At 41.8% G+C, this 25,343-nt stretch overlaps 1 protein-coding gene across 1 annotated transcript; it reads right to left on the bottom strand.

The window, feature by feature from the left end:
* Positions 1 to 652: 652 nt before the first annotated feature.
* LOC311010784 (uncharacterized protein) lies at positions 653 to 24,876 on the bottom strand. Its single transcript, XM_084005424.1, has 7 exons — positions 24,561 to 24,876; positions 24,000 to 24,341; positions 22,604 to 22,687; positions 19,800 to 19,892; positions 15,146 to 15,229; positions 12,741 to 12,838; positions 653 to 4,028 (listed from the first exon to the last, which is right to left on the bottom strand). The coding sequence occupies exons 1-7, from the start codon at positions 24,715 to 24,717 to the stop codon at positions 3,897 to 3,899; spliced, it is 990 nt and encodes a 329-aa protein (XP_083861550.1). The 5' UTR covers positions 24,718 to 24,876; the 3' UTR covers positions 653 to 3,896.
* Between the last annotated feature and the right edge of the window lie 467 nt (positions 24,877 to 25,343).

A 25,343-nucleotide genomic window follows, 5' to 3' on the forward strand; every position in this document is an offset into this window, starting at 1 on the left:
ATGTTGGTTTTGTTTCTACCAAAAGATTTTCAGTTAAACAAACAAAGAAATGTAAGTTGTACTCAACTTATACATTTACTGTTGCTTTAACACATCTTTACTAAATTATGTGTACTAGAAAATACTACGTTTAGAAAAGACACATAAATTTGAGGCAGCTTTATGTTAAGACAGCAAAAAAAATGTGTTCATCATAACTCTGCAACTCGTGTTGTAATTGTGTGTTTTTGTTATGTCAAGTGAACACAATGTTTTTAGCTTTATTGAAAAGTAAATTGACTACATGTTATTTGAACATAAAACAACTGAGTGTATACTTTTAACACCAATTCATAAGTTAAAACAATTACCAATTTTATGCAAAGTGTACAGTTTATAATCTCTCCATTGAGCATAACAATATATACCTATTTTTACATTAAATATTTATGTTGTGTTGACATAAACATTATAACACAAATTTAGCTTTTGTTTCTACTCAAATATTTTAAGTTATACAAACAAAGAAATGAAAGTTGGACTGAACTTTTACGTTTGGTGTTGCTTTGAAATACTTTTATTAAATTATGTGTACCACAAAATAATTTGTTGGTGAAGACACAGAAAATTGAGGCAATTTTATTTTAGGACAGCAAAAACAAATTGTGTTCAGGATAACTCTGCAACTCTTGTTGTAATGATATGTTTTTGTTATTTAAAATGAGCACAACATTTTTTATTGTATTAAACAATAAAGTGACAACCTGTTATTTGAACATAAAAACATTGAGTACACATTTTTACAATTATTTTTTAAGTTTATTTAACTTTTAAAATATACGTTAAGTGAACAATGTATGTGTTGTTAATTGGTCTTGAAATAATTAGGCTATATTGAGTTTAACATTTTGAGTAAAATGAACACAATAAACTAAAATTGTTGAACTAACATGAAAAAATTATGTCAACCTTACATGGGATGAATGTTTGTGTCAAGTGAACGTAAAGTTTTTATGTCATTTTGACAGTTCTGATCATTTGTGTGGACTTGACATTAACATTTTATGTCAGAAAGTGATTGGGTTTTACAGTGAATGATAATACAAATATACTGGAAAAAAAGAATGCCTTCCACATGTTGCCTTGCGTACGTGTGTGTGTGTATGTAATATATATCCATCCATCCATCCATTGTCTACCGCTTATCCTGTATTCAGGGTCGCGGGGGGGCTGGAGCCAATCCCAGCTTGTAATATATATATATATATATATATATATATATATGACATATATATATATGACATAAATATATTACACACACACACACAACACATCCTCTTTGGTTTGCTGCTGTGTTCTATCGCTTGAGCACCATAGTCACGTTGACTTTGTTGTCCGACTTGACGGCGCTTGGCTGCCGTCTCTTTTAGAGCCCGCCCCCTCAGACACCTGCAGCTCTCGTCGGCGTGATAAGTCAAGTCAAGCCAAGCCAAGCCCATCCCGAACGAGCCTACAAACACAGCGCTTATCGGAAGTGACGTATTTGTGGGCGTTCCCTTTGTTGCCGACTCAATCTTGTTCTTTTTATGTTTTTGCATGTTACATTTGAATGTTTTTTTTTGGTGAAAGTTGATGAAAAAAAAAAAATAATATTAATAATGATAATATGGCCCACAATTCATGGTGGCCTAGAGCAATATTTTGTAAATGTCATGGAAATACTGTGATGAAAAATGCATAAACAGAAAATAATATTCTAATTCAATAATGGTTACAGCTGTACTAGAAAACAAAAGATACTACTACAGCACTGCGACAGTTTGATGCAAAGAATATCAGGATCAAAATCTGAATCATGACAGCACTATTTGTGATTCAAATGAAATGGATCAAACAGTGATGTGTTTAGAATCATGTGATTGTTCATCAAGAAGGCAAATCATCAAGTAATCATCAATTAACACCAACAGTTAATGCCCGAGGCATCCCAAATTCCTGTACTAGCACTGCAGCCTCGGCTGCTGCTGAAGCTTGAGTTTGGCCTGGTAGCTGGCTGCTGCTGGAGCCTGAGCCTGGTGAAAGTTGACTGCTGCTGGAGCATGAGCTTGGCCTGGCAGTAACTAGCTGCTGCTGCCAGGCTTATTTTTTTTTAAATAAAACAGTCCCATTTAACCCTATCCCATAACAGCTAGTCTATCACCTCTGCACCAGGGTTGAAGTGAGATCCGCAATATCTCCATGACAGTCCATACAGTTGTACAAGCTCATCTCCTCACACAGGGCTTTGTGGTTGGTGATATGCAAGTTGAACTGAATGAGCCACTTGTAAAGATGCAATGCATAGGCCCAATACCACACATAGTGATCACCAAAACACAGCAGAGCTATAAGACTGTATTTTAGTCTGATGATTTTATTTTGAATGTGACTGAAAAATTAAATTTCTAAACTAATTCTGGCAACACTGGTTACAGGTCGATTATGAACAGGATATGTAGTTCACAGTTTGTGTCAAGCAAAACAGGCCAACAGTGTAAATTGTAGATGCAGATACACTTTAAAGAGATTCTCTTGCTTGATGGCATCAAGGGTTATGAAAATATTTAGCTCTTAAATCACATCCCCAGACATGCATGGTCAGATCCGCTTCTGACGCTGATCCGCTACTGACACTGACTTTCTTTGGTCAACATAAAATTACATTATGGCACGATACATCTACAACATCAACATCCAACAATTAACATTATGACTTTTAACGTTTCGGTCATCATTCTATATCATAGTGAAAGACATGTGGATGAGGTTCGATTTTAATTAGGCCTTTATCACCACAACTTAAAACCAACCAAATCTCAATGTCAGAATTATGTGCTTGCTAATATTAAACGTTTAACAGATGTTAGAAAAAGGTCACCATAAATGTTATTATGTCAAAATTGGCATCAGACATTATTATGAAGTTGTATATTAGTTAGCTACTTAACCCTAACTTGAGACCAACAATATATCGTCAAACAAACAATGTTAGAATATTACATTGTTTCAATGTTATCATTATGACTTTAAAGTTGAAATTTTCTATGCCAGACTGATAGTTTCAGATGTTTGCAAGACATTGGATTTTAGTTAATTATTGCCACAACTTAAAAGCAACAACTCTGACATGTCAGAATGTCACAATTCTGTAAACGTTTAAATCATGGCGTTGAAAAGACATTGGGTTTTGGTCACCATAAATGTCAGAATCATATGTCAAAATGACGTTGGCACCAGACATTGGTCCGACGTTGGATATCAGTTATGCATCACCCAAACTTTAAACCAACCAAATTTCAACGTCAATAGACGACTATATTTTATGTCAGACTAACGTTCTGGATGGATGTTGTCCAGACGTTAGAATTTAGTCATCAAAAAGGTCATAATTCAACGTCAAAGTTACGTTAGTACAAGACGTCTGAGACACGTTGGGTTTTGGTTGCCTAACACCACAACATAAAAACAACAAAATATTAATGTCAGTTGACGTCCATATTCCTATGTCAAAAGATGTTGAAATTAGACGTTAAATGGACGTTGGTTTTTGGTCACCATAAATGTCAGAATCATATGTCAAAATGACGTTGGCACCAGACATTGGTCCGACGTTGGATATCAGTTATACATCACCCAAACTTTAAACCAACCAAATTTCAACGTCAATAGACGACTATATTTTATGTCAGACTAACGTTCTGGATGGATGTTGTCCAGACGTTAGAATTTAGTCATCAAAAAGGTCATAATTCAACGACGTGAATTGATGCCGTCGAAGAGGCGTCGAAATCCGACGTCAGAAAAACTTTCATTTCAGCACCTCTGGTAGACGTCGAATCGACCTGCCTGACCGACGTTGATTAGACGTCAAATAGACGTCAAAATGTTTGCTGGGAACCGTCTGTCTGCAGCGCCGCCTGGGTCTTCGTCCCCCTCTGGCGCTCCGTTCTGCAGCTTTTCCATTTCAGTGCTGGACGACGGCGTCGCCTTCTTCTTCTTCTTCCAAACCTCTGAGAACACGGAAACACTTTAGAGACACGCCATTCATACTTCAGATGGTGTCTATACGTCACTAATAAGGCTGGTAGCCATGACGATAATAATAGCATCATCATATAAATTATATTCTATCATATCGCATTATGGCAAATGTGCGAAAAAAAAGGTACTTCAGGTTCTTAAATAAAAAGACGGTATTCGGTCACTCTGAAAGTCAGAGCAATAATAGTGAACTTCGGTTTCATCCTCCACCACAGGAATCAGGGATCGCATTAAACGTCGACTATAATCAGTTTTATGAGCAAAATTCACCTAAAACATCAAAAGTTAAAGTACTTGTTCTGCAGTAAAAATGTCCTCTGTGATTTATTTATTATGATAAGATCATTAATACGGAAGCATTAATGTGCAAGCAGTGTTTTTATTGTGTGTGTGTGTGTGTGTGTGTGTATATATTAGTGCTGTCAATCGATTAAAATAAAATTAACTAATTAATCGCACAATTTGCCGTAATTAATCACAATTAATCGCTTTCTTTCTTCTTAAGAATAAAGTACGTTATAATGGATATTTAAATGTAAAATGATGGAATGTATGTAGAATCAACACAAAGTATTTAAATTCAAATACTATTGTTAAATAGCAGATTTTTTAACTTTAAGCACAGATTCTCTCATGTGAACGACAGATTTCCAAAGAAACCATCAAGGCCATCAAAATTAACTGTCAGCTTGAAAAAGGCATATTTCTTATATTTCTTATATGCACTAACAGAACATTTCAAAAAGGTCCACAATAGAACATGTAGATATGGAAACAAGAACAAGGAAATATTCTGCTGTATCCTTTTCACTCCATAGAACAACAAGCTTCGTCCTCCTTTACATTCAGCCCGTTACTGAGACAGACCTGTTTACATCGTCAGAGGAAGCAGCAAAAATTAACGCGTTAAATATTTCATAATTAACGCAAAGATTAACGCGTTCATTTTGACAGCACGAATATATATATATATATATAAATATATGTAGAGAAAACTTCCGGATGTGCTTTGCCGTGTGAAGACGTGCGTGCGGAGGCTCCGTGTAAAAGTAGTCAAAATAGTAATATCGCCAGTTTTATATCATTTTGAGGAGGCTCGTTTAATACGATTCGTGTTTTGGAGTGAGCGAGTGTGCTCACGGGGCAATTTATGATTACACCAGGAGGAGGACAAACGAAAATCTTCGAGAGGCCAAAAGACGCCATGGAGTACATCAAGAAGACACTGAATCCCGGGTGAAACATATGGACTGGTTTGAGCTTAGCTAAGTATACTTATACTTACTGGTGTAAGGACTTAGCTGTCACAAGTAATATTTCATTTTATTGGATTTATATTTGAATATTTTATTTAAGAGCTACTGTGGCCCTACCTCTTACACATTACTGTTTTCTTTACAGTTTAAGAATGGATTATTCCTCCTTGACCATTGTTGCCTACTCTCTGTGGTATTGTAATTTATTTTAAGGACCTTTTTGCTACAAGCTCCCCCTGCTGCTTTCCCCCCCTCCTTTTAGGAGGTGATTAGATTAAAGGGGTGATATTATACTTTTAGAATCAATGTATATTTTGCACGGAGCTGCACACGGTAGGCTTGGTGTGCAGGAGATGGTGGACCGGTTGGCTACGAGAGTGCTTGTTAAACAGCACTGTGTTTGGGTTCATGTTCATATATGCAATGTGTTATGTGTTACTTGTGTATGTGTGTGTGTTGCTTCCCCGTTTTTTCCCCAGACACTGCCCCTTTATTTTTTCTGTTTTTGCTGCCAGATCTTCAAGGTGTGATTCAGATAGTGGACGCCACAGGAGCGTAGTGGGGACATTGGGCTGCGGACCCCTGACATGGCACCAAACATGGATGTGAGCAGAATGGGCACAAATTTGATGAGCTGGAACGTAAGGGCGATCAATAAACCGGCTAAACGGAGTAAGATCTTTTCACACTTAAGAGACCAGGGAGCAGAGATAGTCTATTTACAAGAGACACATTTGTTAAACAAGGACCACCTCAAACTCTGTAGGGGGGGATTCAACCAGATCTACCACTCAAATTTCAATAGTAAGAGTCGAGGAGTGGCCATCCTTATACACAGGAATGTACAATTCATAGAAACAACTGCCATAAAAGACAAACATGGTCGATATGTTATTGTAGTTGGGAAATTATTCAATATGCCAGTAGCGTTGGCAAATATATACGCACCCAATTGGGATAATGTTCAATTTTTTAAGGATTTATTTTCATTGGTAGCTAATTTGGACACACATAATTTGATTTTGGGGGGAGACTTGAATTGTGTCCTAGATTCAACTCTGGACCGCTCTAGCCCAACACCCAATGTGCTAAGTAAATCTGCACAATGCATTAACTCCTTTTGTAAAACATATGGTATATTCGATCCATGGAGATACGCAAATCCGACCTCCAGACAGTACTCCTTTTACTCCCCGCCACACCAAACTTATACTAGGATTGACTATTTTTTGTTAGACAATAAATTGACCCCTATAGTAATGAGTGTAGAATACCCTAGTATAGTAATATCTGATCATAGCCCGGACATACTGAAACTTCATTTTCCTGAGTATACGCCACCTCAGAGGATGTGGCGGCTTAATAGTAGATTATTGGCTGATGACGATTTTAAAGAATTCATTAATTCGCTAATAGTTTTTTTCTTGGATCTTAATGATACCCCTGATATAGGTAGTGGCACTTTATGGGAATCATTAAAAGCGTATATACGCGGACAAATCATTTCATACAGTGCTGGTGAAAGGAAAAGAAAAACGAAACGTACCATAGAATTAATGAAAGCAATAAAAGAAGTTGACCTGGCAAATTCTATGACTCCCTCTGAGGAGCTGCATAGAAAGCGGATTTTGCTCCAGACTGAATATGACATCTTGACAAGTCAACGTGAGGAGGATTTATATCTTAGGTCAAGACAAGATCTCTATGAGCATGGTGAGCACGCTGGCAAGCTCCTGAGCTACCAGCTAAAACAGTCAGCAGCTGCTGGTATGATAGTAGAGATAGGAGATAACGTGGGTAATAAAATTATAGATCAAAAGGGTATTAATAATCAATTTAAATCTTTTTATGAAGACTTATATACCTCAGAAATCAATGATAGGGACCGAGTGAAGAATTTTTTTGAAAACCTTGAAATTCCATCACTAGAGGCGGCAGATAGAGATAGATTAGAGGGACCCATATCTGCTAGGGAGATAGACAAGGCAATTCGGAATATGAAGACAGGAAAAGCACCGGGCCCTGATGGGTTCCCGAGTGAGTTTTATAAAATATTTGCTCCTAAACTGATACCCTTGCTTTGCAGAGTATTTAAGGAGGTTCTTGATAAAAAAGCTCTGCCCCAAACAATGTCACAGGCCTTGATCTCTGTACTCCTTAAGAAGAATAAAGACCCACTTAAATGTGAGTCATACCGTCCAGTAAGTTTACTTGGTTGCGACTATAAACCATGACCAAAGCACTGGCAGCTAGAATTAATCTTGTTATAAGTAAGATAATACATCCTGATCAGACAGGGTTTGTTGCAGGTAGACGTCTGTTCAATGTGATATACACTGCTGAAGATAACATTGTGCCAGAGATTGTGATACCCTGCTAGATGCCCACAAAGCCTTCGATAGAATAGAGTATTTTTATCTATTTACGGCCCTCGAGAGATTCGGATTTGGTCCTGCATTTTGCTCGTGGATTAAGATAATTTATGCGAACCCCCAGGCTATGGTAAGAACAAATAATATAATATCTGAACCCTTTTCTTTGCTCCGGGGAACAAGACAGGGGTGCCCTTTGTCACCCCTGCTCTTTGATGTGGCAATTGAACCCCTTGCAATAATGCTGAGGCAGGCTGCTGAATTGGTAGGAATACAAAGGGGGACACAAAACCATAGGCTGTCTTTGTATGCTGAAGACCTCCTCCTTTTCCTGTCAAACCCTGTCATTAGTGTCCCGGTGGCCCTTGGGATTATCAAAGATTTTGTGAAGGTGTCGGGCTATAAAATTAACTTAGAAAAAAGTGTTCTTTTCCCCATTAATAAACAGGCGAGGAAACTTTCTTTTCAGGCCTATCCCTTCGCAACACATAAGGATAAATTTACCTATTTAGGTCAATAGAAAAAGACGGCCACCGCACACTGATAAGACTCTGCTGATATACTTTTATTATGAACAACGCGTTTCGCTTTCAGCGTCGTCAGGTTCGCCTCTGGCGTTGCTGGGTGTGTTCATATACCTTCGGTCACATGACCCAAACCATCAACAGATGGCAACAAAGTTTTAAAAAAACACTCGTGATTATCATATGATGTATATGTACAATATAGCAACACTCAAATAAATCAAAAAGGGAAGCAATACACCCATCACATACAATAGAACACAATATAATAGAAAGCCAAGTTATGAGTGGCGCAACGTAATCACAATCACCCAGCGGGTACAATGTATCACACCACAACAATAAATGTAACAATCAAGTTCAAAGGAAACAGCTCAAGTCCTGTGAGTCATTCATGCAAGCATGGATGAACAAAGAGAGCATGGGAACCAAGCCTCGTGCTTTTCCTTCGATGACATGGAGGCACAAAACATTATCTCTCAGCTATCCCTCTTTGATGAAGGCCAAAAAGACAATCCGACAGTGAGTCTGACTAATGAGAAGTCTAAGATGATGTATCTGGAGAAAAAAGAGATACGCCTTAAATGGCATGGAATTGCACTGTCGGAATACTGGCGCAACAAACAAATTCCCAGAGGACTGAGAATCAATAAGAAGCCCACACTGGGTAACCAAGATCCCGAATTCAAAAAGAAGTGGGATCAGATTCTTAATAAGTGCTCATTAGACTTGACTCTGCTTATAATTGAACAAACGAAGCAAGACACTCAGAAAGTGAAAACTGAGGTGCAAGAAATAAAAACCATCCTGAAAAGCAATATGAACACAGCTGATTTCACAACTATGGAAAAAGAACTAAAGGATGAATTGACGAAGTTTGAAAATGAACTGAAAGCCTACAAAATAAAGAAATACCAACGAGATGCGGAGGACTATCGAAAAGGGACAGTCTATGACTGGACTACCAACGCACAGCGCAATTGGAGACCGCGCGAACGGGGAGGACCTCGCGCGCATGGAGGCGCACCGAGACGACAGGATGGCAGCCGGCGGGGGCAACACCTGGACGTTCTCCTGACCAGCGAGGAGGGGACGAGCGACCAGGGCCACACCAGTGCATCCTCCGGAGATGAGCCTTTTTTAGGAGGGGATCGGGCCCCCAGAAGAAAACCAGGAGGGGTCAGAGGACGAGGCGCACGCCTGGCACCAAATGTGGAGTGGAACGTGGAGACGCGGAACAGCCGGGCCCGGAGACAGAACTTTTGGTAATCAACATATCTGATTATCCTCTCTCCACCCTACATACTAATGTTTTGAGTCGGGGCTTATCTTTTGTTCCCACGAATAAAGTTAATGCATTCAATTTGAAAGTTGATTCATATAAATTCTTTAGACAACTTCATTTGAAACACTTTTTTCATAACAAAACGAATGCCACTGTGGGAGCCCCCCCTGACCCTTTGAATAAATTTAAGAAAAAATCCACTTTCCTCCCTCCGGGTGCACCTAACCCCACTCTGGCCACATTTAGTAAATTAGTGGAAAGAGATATTGAAACTGTTGTAAAATCGAAAAACAATGTCAAGAATTACAACATCAGTTTTGTGGAAAGAAAGGCCTTAAATGAACTACAAAATGATTCGAAAATTGTGATTAAACCAGCTGATAAGGGAGGGGCTGTGGTTGTACAAAACACCAAGGACTATATAACTGAGGCCTTTAGGCAACTTGGAGATGTTTCGTTTTACAGACAGTTACCACATAATCCAGTGGAAACCTTCATAGAGGAGAGAGACTCTATCTTGAATAGAGCTCTGGAGGACCAGTGGATTACTAAAAAACAATTTGAGTTTTTGCAAATACAACACCCGATGACTCCTGTCTTCTATCTATTGCCCAAAATACACAAGCGATTGTTGAATCCACCGGGCAGACCTATCGTAGCAAGTAAGAACTCGCTGTCTGAACCACTAAGCCAATTTGTGGATTTCTTTATTAAAGACATTGTAAAGACTTTACCATCATATGTGGCAGATACCAGGGATGTCCTAAACCTTTTGACTAACATCTCTATGCCTCACAACTCATTCTTGGTCTCCTTTGATGTTGAAGCCCTATACACCAACATCCTGCATGAAGGTGGATTAGAGGCCATGGACTTCTATTTGGAACCTAAAAAAGATGTTCTCCCTTTTGAATTGCTCATGATGTTGACTAAGTTTATACTGAAATCAAATTATTTTATGTTCGATAAAAAATATTTTTTGCAGTCTCAAGGCACCAGCATGGGGTCTCCCTTTGCTCCCAACTATGCAAATTTGTACATGGGATTGTGGGAGGAAAGGCACATATTCAATAATAACCCGTTTGCTGATAAAATGTTGTTCTTTCGCAGATTCATTGATGACATCATTATGGTATTCACAGGTAGTGAGGATGAGCTTGAGGCATTTAATGTTTTTGTGAATGAAACCTATCCTAACTTAAAATTTACTATGGAATACAGTCGTGAAACCATTCATTTCTTGGATCTTCTCATCTCAGTGAATGAGAACAGGGGTTTGGATACATCGATCTATCGTAAAAGCACTGACAGAAATACAGTGTTACATGCTGATAGTTCCCACCCTGATCACCTCATCAACAACATCCCTTATGGACAATTTATCAGGTTGAGAAGAATTTGTAACAACGAAGGGGACTATCACGCTAAGGCACAAGAAATGGCTGAACGATTTCTACAGAGGGGATATGATAAATCTATGAACTACTGAGAAGAGAGGCTTTTTGGATAAACAAACTCTCCACTGTCGAGCCGTATGGTATGAATGACTCACAGGACTTGAGCTGTTTCCTCTGAACTTGATTGTTACATTTATTGTTGTGGTGTGATACATTGTACCCGCTGGGTGATTGTGATTACGTTGCGCCACTCATAACTTGGCTTTCTATTATATTATTGTATTCTATTGTATGTGATGGGTGTATTGCTTCCCTTTTTGATTTATTTGAGTGTTGCTATATTGTACATATACATCATATGATAATCACGAGTGTTTTTTTAAAACTTTGTTGCCATCTGTTGATGGTTTGGGTCATGTGACCGAAGGTATATGAACACACCCAGCAACGCCAGAGGCGAACCTGACGACGCTGAAAGCGAAACGCGTTGTTCATAATAAAAGTATATCAGCAGAGTCTTATCAGTGTGCGGTGGCCATCTTTTTCTATTGATTTTACGCACTCCTGCTACCCACCTGCACCTGAGGAACTGTGGCTGTGCAGGGAGATTTGCTTTTCTTCAGTTTACCCATTTAGGTGTTAATGTAACTAGTAAGTATAAAGATTTATTGGATCATAACTTTAGAGTAACATTGGATAAGGCAAAATTAGATATGGAAAGGTGGGCATCGCTCCCCCTATCATTAGCAGGGAAGATAAATTCTGTTAAAATGAATATAATGCCACGGTTCCTCTATCTATTCCAGACGATACCAATTTTCATTCCAAAATCATTTTTTAAAGAATTGAACAAATGTACATCTGCCTTTATTTGGAAAAAAAAAACAGTCCCCAGGATAAGAAGAGAGTTTCTTGAGAGACAGAAAGAAGAGGGAGGCCTGGCGTTACCGAACTATATGCACTATTATTGTGCTGCTAATATACATAAATTGTTATTTTGGGTCCCAGAGTTAGATGAGGATGAAACCCCAATGTGGGTTCATATGGAAAGATATGCTTCTAGCCCAGTGTCCCTGCGCTCCCTGGTCTGCGCTCCTCTGCCCTTAAGCAAACGCCTTTACACAAATAACCCTGTGGTATCTAATTCTTTGAAAATTTGGGTTCAATTCAGATCACATTTTAAAAACAGAAACGCCCTCCTATCTGCTCCCATCTATGGCAATCACTTGTTTTCCCCAGCCCTCGGGGGAACAGCTTTTAGGGAATGGCATAGAGCTGGGGTGGAATGTGTCAAACATCTTTGGTGTGGCACCGAGGGAAACTCAACAGTCTCTCAGAGGAAGGCAATAGCATTCACCTCACTGTTGGCTAGGCGACTGATCCTATTTAACTGGATAAAGGCAACACCGCCATCTCATAAACGATGGGTGGAAGAGGTGATGGCACACCTCAAATTAGAACATCTTAGATTTACTATACAGGGCAACACCAAGAAATTCTCCAAGGTCTGGCAGCCTTTTATTTCCTATTTTGAAAATGAGTTTCCGGCTGCTCCAACATAACTGGCAGCTTTTTACCCCCCCCCCCCCTTTTGTTTGTCTGGGTATGTCTGGTTCCAGTATGGTATGTCGTGTTATTGTTTCGTAGTTTAGTCTTACATTGTGCTGTAGGACTTGAGTTTGTGTTTTTCTGTATGAATGATATACTTTTTGAAAACTCAATAAAAACACTTTGATTATTATTATTATAAATATATGTATTTAACGTAGAATAAAAAGTAGCATAAAATGTGTGAATTCCACCACTGACGATTAAATGCTGTGGAATAGAAGTTTGTAACGTTTCACCTGCCAGACAACAGCGACAGCAACAGCGACGACAGCAACGCCGACGACACCACAGACGACGCCACAGACGACACCACAGCCAAGTTTCCGGTCAGCACCTGAAGGAAAATCAGACGGCGTTGAGATGAGAAGAGGGGACGACTCGAAAGGTGAAGCAGGTTAACTTAAGGCTGTGTCCGAAATCACTCCCTACTCCCTATATAGTGCACTACATAGGGAGTTTGCCATTTTTTAGTGGTGTCCGAATGTGTAGTGAGCAGTGAGCATTACTATTCTACCTCTATTCACTTGCCTTTGGCTAGTGTCTCCTTTAATGTGCCAGTGTATAGTGCCTCTGGACACTTTTTAAATGTTCTCTTTTATTGCATCTTTTTAACTTATTTTATCAGGAGCCCTTTTCTTTTTGGTGCCTTAGTTTATTCTTTGATTATTGCACTTTATTGTGAAGCACTTCGGTGCGGCTAAGCTGCCTGTAAATGCGTTATATAAATAAATTGACATCGACTATTCCCTATATAGTGCACTCAAGTTTCCCACAATGCATCGTGAAAAGTAGTGTACAACTGATGGTCACTAGCCGAGCAAATTTTACCATCATGCATTGCACTGAAGGACAAATCGCGAACGGACGAGGAGAGAGAGAGCAGGAAAAAGCGGCAAAAATATAAATAATCATATATTAATACATTTTTAATATATGTATTGTGCACAGAGCAGAACAAGACAACACAAATGGCCAAAGTGTGATGTTTTTCTTTATTTACTTAAAATAAAAACGCAATATATATGAATTATTTGTTCCTGAAGTCCACCGGGACCAGATCGGGATCGTTGAAAACTGATCCAGCAGTGAGGACGATGTAGTCATCGTCTCATTATTGAAAGAATAAGAAAAGAAATGAAAGCTGTTGGCTGTTTTTATTTTTTCAAGAGACGGTCACAGAATCTCCCTCCCTGCTGGAGGACTCTGCAAATATGTATTAAAATATTAATTATCCTGGTAATTTCTCTGCGTGTGAACAGGTTCTAATGCGTGCTAGACTTGAGAGCCGTTGGCGGGATCGGACACGTATTAATTCGTCATCAACGGCAGAGAAAGAAATCCCCCGAGTAGTGTCCGGAAGTGTTTTTTTCATTTTGCCGTCCACCATATAGTGCTCTACATAGAACTTCCCTATGTAGGGAAAAAGAAGTGATTTCGGACACAGCCTTTGTGTGGTTATTCATTCTGATGAGTCATCTGTAGCGTTGCATAGACACCAAACCTCGTCTGTGGTCCCCCAGAGGTCTAGATAGTAGCTCACATTAGTCCAGAGACCAGACCAGACTATGTGGAGGAACCAGAGACTGTCTGTGGTCCAAACAACAAGGTCTCTGCTGTATTTATGTCTAGATGACCTTATTTGGAGTGTTGATGGAGCAGCTACAATGTTAGCGTAGCCTAGCATCCATCAACCAGACTCCATTCAGAAAACCAGCGTTTTAACAGTAGTTATCTTGTGGTCTTAAGGCAGGAACACACCGGCCCAACCGTTGGACGTCTGAAGCGTTTGGAGAGGCTCGGACGAGGTCGGGAACACATATGTTTGGTGTGTACAGCTGCGTCGGAAGCATTCGGAGCCGCGCGGATGTTGTCTGATCAGACTGAGCATGCGAAGTCTGAGGAGGTGGGCTGTTGGACGTCTGAGCCATTGGATACTCTGATTGGCGGTGTGCTAGCGAATCAGAGTATCCAATGGCGGTGTGTGGGCGGGGCGGAAGTGACGATGGTAAACTCCGTATTACTCGTTCCCTACTGAGACGACGTCTTCGTAAAATAATGAGCCCGAGAGCACACAACGCGAGTGTCACCCTAGCCAGAGTCATCTTTCCAGAAATGCCAAGTATTTAGTCCACAAAGGTCTTCTCGAGTCGAACGAATACTGAACCAAGACTGTGTGTGCATTGTTTTTATCTGCACTCCGTTCCGTCATTTCCTGTTTTCCTGTTTTGGAGTACTGGCACGAGACTAGCGCCACCCGCTGTTAAGGAGGCTTATTGCATCTCGCGCAGGCGCAGAACGTACACGCTGCTGTGGTGTCGGAAGCACGTCGAAGCGGTGTGTACAACGCAACTTTTCTACCGAACGGGTCAGACGAGAGGCAACAGAGTGGGCGTTGAGTGGTCGGATAAGGCAGTTGGACGTGTGGGCGGTGTGTGGGGGCCTTTACAGACAGACCTAACAAAGCATGACTCAGCACTTTTTACTGATCACCATCAGGATGGAGTTATTTCAGTGTTCAGCACGCTTTTTTATTCCTTTGTTGCAAATAAATCACTATAAAAGTGTTTATTTTGGGCTCATGCCGCCGTGTAGTCCCGACCAACTGAACTACAGGTGTGAACGCATCCTAAGAGACATTTACCTCTTCCATCAGCTGAGCCGGTCCCTGGAGCTGGAGTTGTGCTGGATTCATGTCTCTTCGTCCCGTCCTGTTCATCTTTAGGTACTGTTAAACAAACAAGAACAAAGTTCTCAGTACTCGAGTAAAATAGTTTCATAGTTCAAGATATTAAAAACATGTTGTCTATCGCCAGACTTGGAGAGGGAAATTTTTTTTTCCAGATCCCCCACTTCCACTCCACATTTGAAGGGGGGGGGGGGGGGGGGGTGTTGTACAAGATTAATGTCTTGTGCATTGTTCCCGTCCTGAAATATATAAAGATACAAATGAGAAATATCTGTACTTTCTACTCATCAGTTTGTTACCAACTTGAAAAAGTATCGATACTTTCGTTGTCAGTCCTGTCTCCACCAGTTGACGCGTAACTTCCCCAGCAGCACTGCAGACAGGCAGATAGACAGGCAGGCAGGCAGGCAGGCAGGCAGGCAGGCAGATAGACAGGCAGATAGACAGGCAGGCAGGCAGGCAGGCAGGCAGGCAGGCAGGCAGATAGACAGACAGGCAGATAGGCAGGCAGGCAGGCAGATAGACAGACAGGCAGATAGGCAGGCAGGCAGGCAGATAGACAGACAGGCAGATAGGCAGGCAGGCAGGTAGACAGGCAGATAGGCAGGCAGGCAGATAGACAGGCAGATAGGCAGGCAGACAGGCAGGCAGATAGACAGACAGGCAGATAGGCAGGCAGGCAGGCAGACAGACAGGCAGATAGGCAGGCAGATAGGCAGGCAGATAGACAGACAGGCAGGCAGGCAGATAGGCAGGCAGGCAGATAGGCAGGCAGACAGGCAGGCAGACAGGCAGGCAGATAGGCAGGCAGATAGACAGGCAGGCAGACAGACAGGCAGGCAGGCAGATAGGCAGGCAGATAGACAGGCAGGCAGATAGGCAGGCAGGCAGGCAGGCAGCTCTGTCCCTCTCTAGCAGCTGAACACATGAATGCTACTTCACGTTAACAACACTGAGCTGACTGAACACAGCTAGCACTGCTGCCTTCAACACCAGTTTTAGTAGAAAATTAAGAAAGCAAAAGTGCCGCTCGGAAGTATGTAGCATACGAGGCTAACGAGTGGGGATACAAGCTGATATGCTAACAATGCTAAAGTAGTGTTGCTGAGTCGAGTAGTGGTGAAGCGCCTTAAAGACCGACACCCCGGTCTTAATGGGGACCTTAGAGAGTCAGTAAACCTCCCGTTTCAACAACATTGAAGTTTTAAACAGTAAAGTCTGTTAAGTTATCATTACTGCTCTAACAACTCTATGTGATCAGCTAAGATAATATGGTGCAAAGCCAGAAACACAAGAAATTAACAGGACCAGGGCCATAGCCAGCTGTGAGGTCACCGAGGTCCGGACCTCGGTAAAAAAATTCGGAGAAAAAAAAAAAAAGTGGGCCCCGAACAGCATATTAACACACCGCCACCGGACAGCTTTTATTTTGAAAACACAGGAAGTTATCTATCGGCGGAAGTCGCGGAAAATTTACAGAAGAGATGACCACAGACAACACTGCGAGTTGACAGGTGAGTGACAGCTTTTAAATATTATGCTACAAGCAGAACAAGTTAAACCAATGATCGACGCGATCCAACAGTGTAAACTTGCAGTATTGATCCAATATTTTCGGTCTTAGTCGACACAGTAAGTAGCCGAACGTATGAGGAGCGTTCGGATGGAGTCCGGCAGACAGCAGTCAGACCGGGTGACATTCAAGTAGACGAGAGAGCGACGGTAAAACTTGGGGGAGGTCGGCAAAATATATTGTGGACGGTCACGGGAACGCTAAACGTCCGACTACCGAGATAAAACATTTTGCCGGCTGCCCTGGCGGTATCTCACCGCGAGTTGGTAACCATGGCAATAGAGGCTCATAGCGTGTGTATGTGTGGGTGTAAACAATAAGATAATAAGTGATCATGATGAGAACAGTCTCTCTCTCATCGGCCATAGGCTTATAATGTTAGGCCTATGTATATAATCAATAAGGTCTAATCAACCTCTTTTGATTTCCCCCTACAGAAGAAAAAAAGAACAAATCAGTGACTGTCTGAAGAGTGAAAAATGTCAAAAAGAAAAAATCAACATAGTACGTTGGATTCATTTGTTCAAAAGAAAAACAGGCCCAGTGAAAATGAGGACAGAGAAGGGGAGAATGAGCAGAGGAAACAGGAGGATAGAAAGAAGTGCGGAGCCTCTGCAAAGAGTGGAGAAGAGACAGGACAGAGCAAAGAACTATGTGGAAAGACAGGAGAGACGAGAGAAGAGAGGAGAAGAGGTAGGGCAGAGTGGAGAACCAAGTGGAATGGATGAACAGAGAGAATGGAGTGGAGAATCAGGAGGACCAGTTCAGTCAGAACAACAGAGGGGACCAGAAACACAGACAGGAGAACACAGACAACCAGCAGCACAGAGAGGAGAACACAGACAACCAGCAGCACAGACAGGAGAACACAGACAACCAGCAGCACAGACAGGAGAACACAGACAACCAGCAGCACAGACAGGAGAAGACAGACAACCAGCAGCACAGACAGGAGAGAGAGCTCAGACAGAAAAACAGAGAGAGGGTGGGAAAATCCAGAGAGGACCAGGACCAGTGTTGGGCAAGTTACTTCAAAAGTGTAATGCATTATTTATTACTTGTTACTGTCATTTCAAAGTAATTAGTTACATTACAATATTACTGTCGTGGGAATTGTAAGGCATTACACTACTTTTACATTACTTTTGCATTACTTTTCGCCAAAATAAAAGGAAATATGGATTTTTTGTTCTCAATAGATCTTCTTGTGTTCAATGCAGCTCATTACACAGCAGGATGTGATGTTTTTCGCTTCAAAATAAAAGAACGAAAACGGAAAATGACTCGTATCCCGTTATTCGTTTAAAAAACGGAAAACGAGAAACGGAAAACGACTCGTTAACTGATATTATATATTGTGTTCATGAATGGGATTCGGGGATGAAATAACAGGGACATTTTTCATTCCAGATTTGCCGTACGTCTTTTTTAATGACCTTGAAGGCGCTGCGAAATTACCTGAAAGCCTACCTGAGACATTTAGGGGAGCTCTAAAACACTGTTCATTAACGCTCTGACAGCGTCTGACGCTCACGTTTTGAAGTAAACCTACTGTTTTAAACACACACCAAAAGCGTTATGACGCGGACATAAAAGCGGTTCAAACCGACGGGGAGAATCGGAGCCGCCGCTCGTCTCATTATTGAAAGAATAAGAAAAAAAATGAAAGCTGTTGGCTGTTTTTATTTTTTCAAGAGACGGTCACAGAATCTCCCTCCCTGCTGGAGGACTCTGCAAATTTGTATTAAAAAATTAATTATCCTGGTAATTTCTCTGCGTGTGAACAGGTTCTAATGCGTGCTAGACTTGAGAGCCGTTGGCGGGATCGGACACGTATTAATTCGTCATCAACGGCAGAGAAAGAAATCCCCCGAGTAGTGTCCGGAAGTGTTTTTTTCATTTTGCCGATGAGTCCACCATATAGTGCTCTACATAGAACTTCCCTATGTAGGGAAAAAGAAGTGATTTCGGACACAGCCTTTGTGTGGTTATTCATTCTGATGAGTCATCTGTTGCGTTGCATGGACACCAAACCTGGTCTGTGGTCCCCCAGAGGTCTAGATAGTAGCTCACATTAGTCCAGAGACCAGACCAGACTATGTGGAGGAACCAGAGACTGTCTGTGGTCCCCCAGAGGTCTAGATAGTAGCCCACATTAGTCCAGAGACCAGACCAGACTATGTGGAGTAACCAGAGACTGTCTGTGGTCCCCCAGAGGTCTAGATAGTAGCCCACATTAGTCCAGAGACCAGACCAGACTATGTGGAGGAACCAGAGACTGTCTGTGGTCCCCCAGAGGTCTAGATAGTAGCTCACATTAGTCCAGAGACCAGACCAGACTATGTGGAGTAACCAGAGACTGTCTGTGGTCCCCCAGAGGTCTAGATAGTAGCCCACATTAGTCCAGAGACCAGACCAGACTATGTGGAGGAACCAGAGACTGTCTGTGGTCCCCCAGAGGTCTAGATAGTAGCTCACATTAGTCCAGAGACCAGACCAGACTATGTGGAGTAACCAGAGACTGTCTGTGGTCCCCCAGAGGTCTAGATAGTAGCCCACATTAGTCCAGAGACCAGACCAGACTATGTGGAGGAACCAGAGACTGTCTGTGGTCCCCCAGAGGTCTAGATAGTAGCCCACATTAGTCCAGAGACCAGACCAGACTATGTGGAGGAACCAGAGACTGTCTGTGGTCCAAACAACAAGGTCTCTGCTGTATTTATGTCTAGATGACCTTATTTGGAGTGTTGATGGAGCAGATACAATGTTAGCGTAGCCTAGCACCATCAACCAGACTCCATTCAGAAAACCAGCGTTTTAACAGTAGTTAACTTGTAGTCTGGCAGACAGACCTAACAAAGCATGACTCAGCACTTTTTACTGATCACCATCATGATGGAATTATTTCAGCATCCTTTTGTATTCCTTTGTTGCAAATAAATCACTATAAAAGTGTTTATTTTGGGCTCATGCCGCCGTGTGGTCCCGACCAACTGAACCAACTACAGGTGTGAAGGCATCCTAAGAGACATTTACCTCTTCCATCAGCTGAGCCGGTCGCTTCCTCCACTGGAGCTGGAGTTGTGCTGGATTCATGTCTGTTCGTCCCGTCCTGTTCATCTTTGGTTACTGTTAAACAAGAAAAAAACACTTCTTAGTACTCAAGTAAAATAGATTCTGAGTTGTTGTGTCGCTGAATAAGACAACTTTGTACGTATTTAACTTCACTTTATTTTCATGTCACCAACAGCGTTGCCGCCACAAGGTACTTGCATCAGGCCGGCGTTCTTTTCTACACTGGAATTACCTTCCTTCTTCTCCTGTTTACTCAAGTTACTACAACACCTGTACTCATACTACCACCTAGTGCTGAAACATCACAATAGTTCAGATATTAAAAACATGTCTACTGCTGGACGTGGAGAGGAAAAAAATACCGTTTGTAGCAGCCATTTTAAAACTCAAAGCTCAAACCAGATCCCCCACTTTCACTCCATCCAAAGTACAAATACTTTGTCACTGTACACATTTATGATTTTAATCGAATTTCACTCTGCAATTGTCCCAGAAATGATTGCGATAAGATAATAAGATAATGGCATAATAAGTCCACCCTTTCAAAGATCACAACGTTTATTTCTAAAGAATATTTAACATGAGAACTGGAAAACATTTAAAATATCCCAAATAAATAAACAAAACAACCAAAAACAATGAATAAAATGGACTCAATCTATTTTAAAACACACAGTGAAGCTGGCAGCAGCCACACCTTACAGACAGTCTGTGTAGCAGGTAAAACACCCTGCTGGACCCTGTCTACGGACACTGTGCCTCCGTTCCCCGTGTACTTTAACTGTTTGAACGATACTAAAAAAGGGCAGCATTTCTTTAGCGATGAAGTGAACTACACAGTCTGTGAGTGTGCACCGTTTTGCACTGTCCCGTTTGTACTTTGTTGTCGACTTAACGCCACCGTGATTGTGGACTGTCGGGAAGACGGTGATGTCGCATCTGTAGTGCTCGTTTTCCCCAGCTGGGAAAACTGCATCGGATGGTTAAGCTTTAGGTGGAGATGCAGGTTTGTTGTATTGCCGAGTTTAGTTGCTGTTGTTTTCGAACAAATGTGACGTACCGGCTCATTCAGGTTGAGTGGTTCACCGCGGTCATTCTGTTTGAAACCGAAATGTGTCAGCTGTCGACGCTGCACGCTACACCAGGGTCCGCCTCCCCACACAGAGACTGTGCGCTGACAGGAAACTGACAGGACATGTGACGAGGGTTAGAGGGTGACGCACCGGAGTGAAAACTCTTGCCATCCAGTCTCTCCGGTGGAGAGACGCAAGGAAAAATGTAAATTATCGCAGCTGGAAAAGTTACCGAGCTCATTAAAAGTTATCATGCGATTAATTGATTGATTGCTTATCGCGATAGGGCTAGGGAGAATGGGAAGACACGATCACGTTGGAAACGACCGTTTTCTCCACTAGAGGGAGGAAAGTGGATGCAGATGTGCTTTACTCAAGTAAAAGTGTAAAAGTACAGGCTCTGAAATGTACTCCTAAAGTAGCCCTATGAAGGTCATTCCTACCAGCTGGCCTACTGAATGTATTCGTCATATTAATGATTAAAAACATAAATAATTCTCCTCAAATACATTAAAACTAGCGATACTAGAATTTGAAAGTCGATACCCAGAAAAATGCTCACTTGATTCCATGTTCGATACCACCGGGAGAAGATTAAAAAAGGTAGAATTGTGTGTGTGATTTATGTTATATTCAGCTTCAGTCCTGTTTATTTCTTGTGTTTCTGGCTTTGCACCATAAATAATGTAGCTGATCATATAGAGTTGTTAGAGCAGTAATGAGAACTTAAAGCTCTAGTCTACGATTTTTCACTTGAGCCAATAGTAGCCATCCGGTCCGCATGGCTACTATTGGCTAAATGTTCCGATCCAATCCTCGCTCACTCTCCTGCTCACGTCTCGTCCAGAATCACTTCCGCGTTTGAAACTATGAACGGACAAGACGCTTGTTGCCCTGAGCAGTTCAGGCATGGAGCAGGGCTCTCAGGTGAGTTCAGAGTGAGATTTTGGCTGAGGCTGCAGCGTCAGCAGGGAGGGGAGGAGGGGGGGATTGTGGCGAGCAAGTAGGGGTGGGCGATACACCGAAAATGTACCGATACCGAAATTTACAACGACAACCGACGTCATTTTGCCCATGTCGGTATATTCGGTTTAAAAAAAAAAAAAAAAAAAAGAAAAGTACACAACGCGAGTGTCACCCTAGCCAGAGTCATCTTTCCAGAAATGCCAAGTATTTAGTCCACAAAGGTCTTCTCGAGTCGAACGAATACTGAACCAAGACTGTGTGTGCATTGTTTTTATCTGCACTCCGTTCCGTCATTTCCTGTTTTCCTGTTTTGGAGTACTGGCACGAGACTAGCGCCACCCGCTGTTAAGGAGGCTTATTGCATCTCGCGCAGGCGCAGAACGTACACGCTGCTGTGTCATCGGAAGCACGTCGAAGCGGTGTGTACAACGCAACTTTTCTGCCGAACGGGTCAGACGAGAGGCAACAGAGTGGGCGGAGAGTGGTCGGATAAGGCAGTTGGACGTGTGGGCGGTGTGTGGGGGCCTTTACAGACAGACCTAACAAAGCATGACTCAGCACTTTTTACTGATCACCATCAGGATGGAGTTATTTCAGTGTTCAGCACGCTTTTTTATTCCTTTGTTGCAAATAAATCACTATAAAAGTGTTTATTTTGGGCTCATGCCGCCGTGTAGTCCCGACCAACTGAACTACAGGTGTGAACGCATCCTAAGAGACATTTACCTCTTCCATCAGCTGAGCCGGTCCCTGGAGCTGGAGTTGTGCTGGATTCATGTCTCTTCGTCCCGTCCTGTTCATCTTTAGGTACTGTTAAACAAACAAGAACAAAGTTCTCAGTACTCGAGTAAAATAGTTTCATAGTTCAAGATATTAAAAACATGTTGTCTATCGCCAGACTTGGAGAGGAAAAAAAATAAATTCCAGATCCCCCACTTCCACTCCACATTTGAAGGGGGGGGGGGGTGTTGTACAAGATTAATGTCTTGTGCATTGTTCCCGTCCTGAAATATATAAAGATACAAATGAGAAATATCTGTACTTTCTACTCATCAGTAGGGTTGTCAAAAAATCTGATTTGTTACCAACTTGCAAAAGTATCAATACTTTCGTTGTCAGTCCTGTCTCCACCAGTTGACGCGTAACTTCCCCAGCAGCACTGCAGGCAGGCAGATAGACAGGCAGATAGACAGACAGACAGGCAGGCAGGCAGGCAGGCAGGCAGATAGACAGGCAGGCAGATAGGCAGGCAGATAGGCAGGCAGGCAGCTCTGTCCCTCTCTAGCAGCTGAACACATGAATGCTACTTCACGTTAACAACACTGAGCTGACTGAACACAGCTAGCACTGCTGCCTTCAACACCAGTTTTAGTAGAAAATTAAGAAAGCAAAAGTGCCGCTCGGAAGTATGTAGCATACGAGGCTAACGAGTGGGGATACAAGCTGATATGCTAACAATGCTAAAGTAGTGTTGCTGAGTCGAGTAGTGGTGAAGCGCCTTAAAGACCGACACCCCGGTCTTAATGGGGACCTTAGAGAGTCAGTAAACCTCCCGTTTCAACAACATTGAAGTTTTAAACAGTAAAGTCTGTTAAGTTATCATTACTGCTCTAACAACTCTATGTGATCAGCTAAGATAATATGGTGCAAAGCCAGAAACACAAGAAATTAACAGGACTGAAGCTGAAAATAACATAAATCACACACACAATTCTGCCTTTTTTAATCTTCTCCCGGTGCTATCGAAAATGGAATCAAGTGAGTATTAGTATTAGTATATTTTCCTGGGTATCGGTATCGACTTTCAAATTCTAGTATCGCTAGTTTTAATGTATTTGAGGAGAATTATTTATGTTTTTAATCATTAATATGACGAATACATTCAGTAGGCCAGCTGGTAGGAATGACCTTCATAGGGCTACTTTAGGAGTACATTTCAGAGCCTGTACTTTTACACTTTTACTTGAGTAAAGCACATCTGCATCCACTTTCCTCCCTCTAGTTGAGAAAACGGTCGTTTCCAACGTGATCGTGTCTTCCCATTCTCTATCCCCCCCCCCCCACAAAAACACACAATCCTGACAAGCGTTTCCCGCCTGAATGAAAGACTGAGCCGGCTTACCGGTGAGGTTGAAGACCCATCTGAACTTAAGCTTCGGGAAGTATAATCTGTACTCTCCGCTGTCAGACTGATTCAGCGACGTCATCCGCAGAGTAAAGATTCCTCTTTTCAAGTCTTCCCTGTCGAGAGACGTCCTGTTTTTGTATTGATCCGCCTGGTCATCATGATTCGGCTCTCCATATCGATAACCGAAGACCACTTGGTTAGAGTCGACCCTTTTCAAGTCGAATGTGTAATTCTCCCCGTTGACCTCGGGATCCAGGCGGCATGACAGAGTAACTTCATCACCTGTAGCCACCACCGGTGTCAGCGTCAGCGTCGGGGAAACTCCATGGGAGACTGCTGGAGAAGCAAACAACATTCACAGGCTCAGTCCGTTCGTCCCCCATTCATTTTCCTTATATGATCAAATGTGTCCGTGTTATTATGCGCCAACCTGACAACACATCAAAACTCTTAACTTTTACCGGGACTTTTAAACAGCGTAAAAAAAAAGAAGAAAAAACCGGCCCAAGCGACGGTCCCGGCGTATACACGCTAAGCGACGTTGTTTTAACTTACCGGAGGCAAAGTGAAGGAGAGTAAATAATGTCACCGGCGTCTTCATGGTTGTTGAATCAAAACAGAAAAGCTCGATAGTTTGATGATGATGTTGTTGTAGCTGTAGCTGCGCATCCACAGCTTCCGCTCTTAAAAACCCACGCCGCTGCAACGTCATTGGGAAGGGGAGGGGCTTGTGGATGACGCAGCAGTTGTCCCGGAAATGGGTGAATTAAAAGTATTTTTTTTTTTTAAATAAAAAGTCTGATACGGGTCCTGCAATGAATCCACGAAGGTTCCGTTCTTGGTCGACCGATCATTTGAGCTTTTTTATTATTATTATTATTTTTTTAATAAATAATTTATATTACGGGACTCTGACTTAATCTGCATTAGAAAACTAGTGGACGGTCTATGTTGCTGATACCGTTTCAGAGAAGTGCGGCTCGCGTTGCTTGTTGTAAAGACGTCAATGCAGCAACAAATAAATACATAAATAATCCGTCTAACATATACGTCGTCGGTATTTGAGCCACTTTTACATCACATTCAACGCCGCACAATGATCCCACATTTAGACGAGCACATCATGTATGTGCAAAAACTCTCCTTTAAATAAAGCATGCATTAACCGCTCTTTACAACGCGCAATTCAATTGAACACATCATAAATTAACACAGCTATATTAGCAACAATATGAAAAATAATGATTTCAGTCAAACCCTGGTTGTACGTTGCTTTTATGAAGTTAAAAGAGATTATTTTTCTTTACCTTGAGAGCAGTTCACAAGCTGAGAGTTGGT

This window comes from Eutrigla gurnardus, assembly GCF_963514095.1.
Source record: "Eutrigla gurnardus genome assembly, chromosome: 3".
Lineage (NCBI taxonomy): Eukaryota > Metazoa > Chordata > Actinopteri > Perciformes > Triglidae > Eutrigla > Eutrigla gurnardus.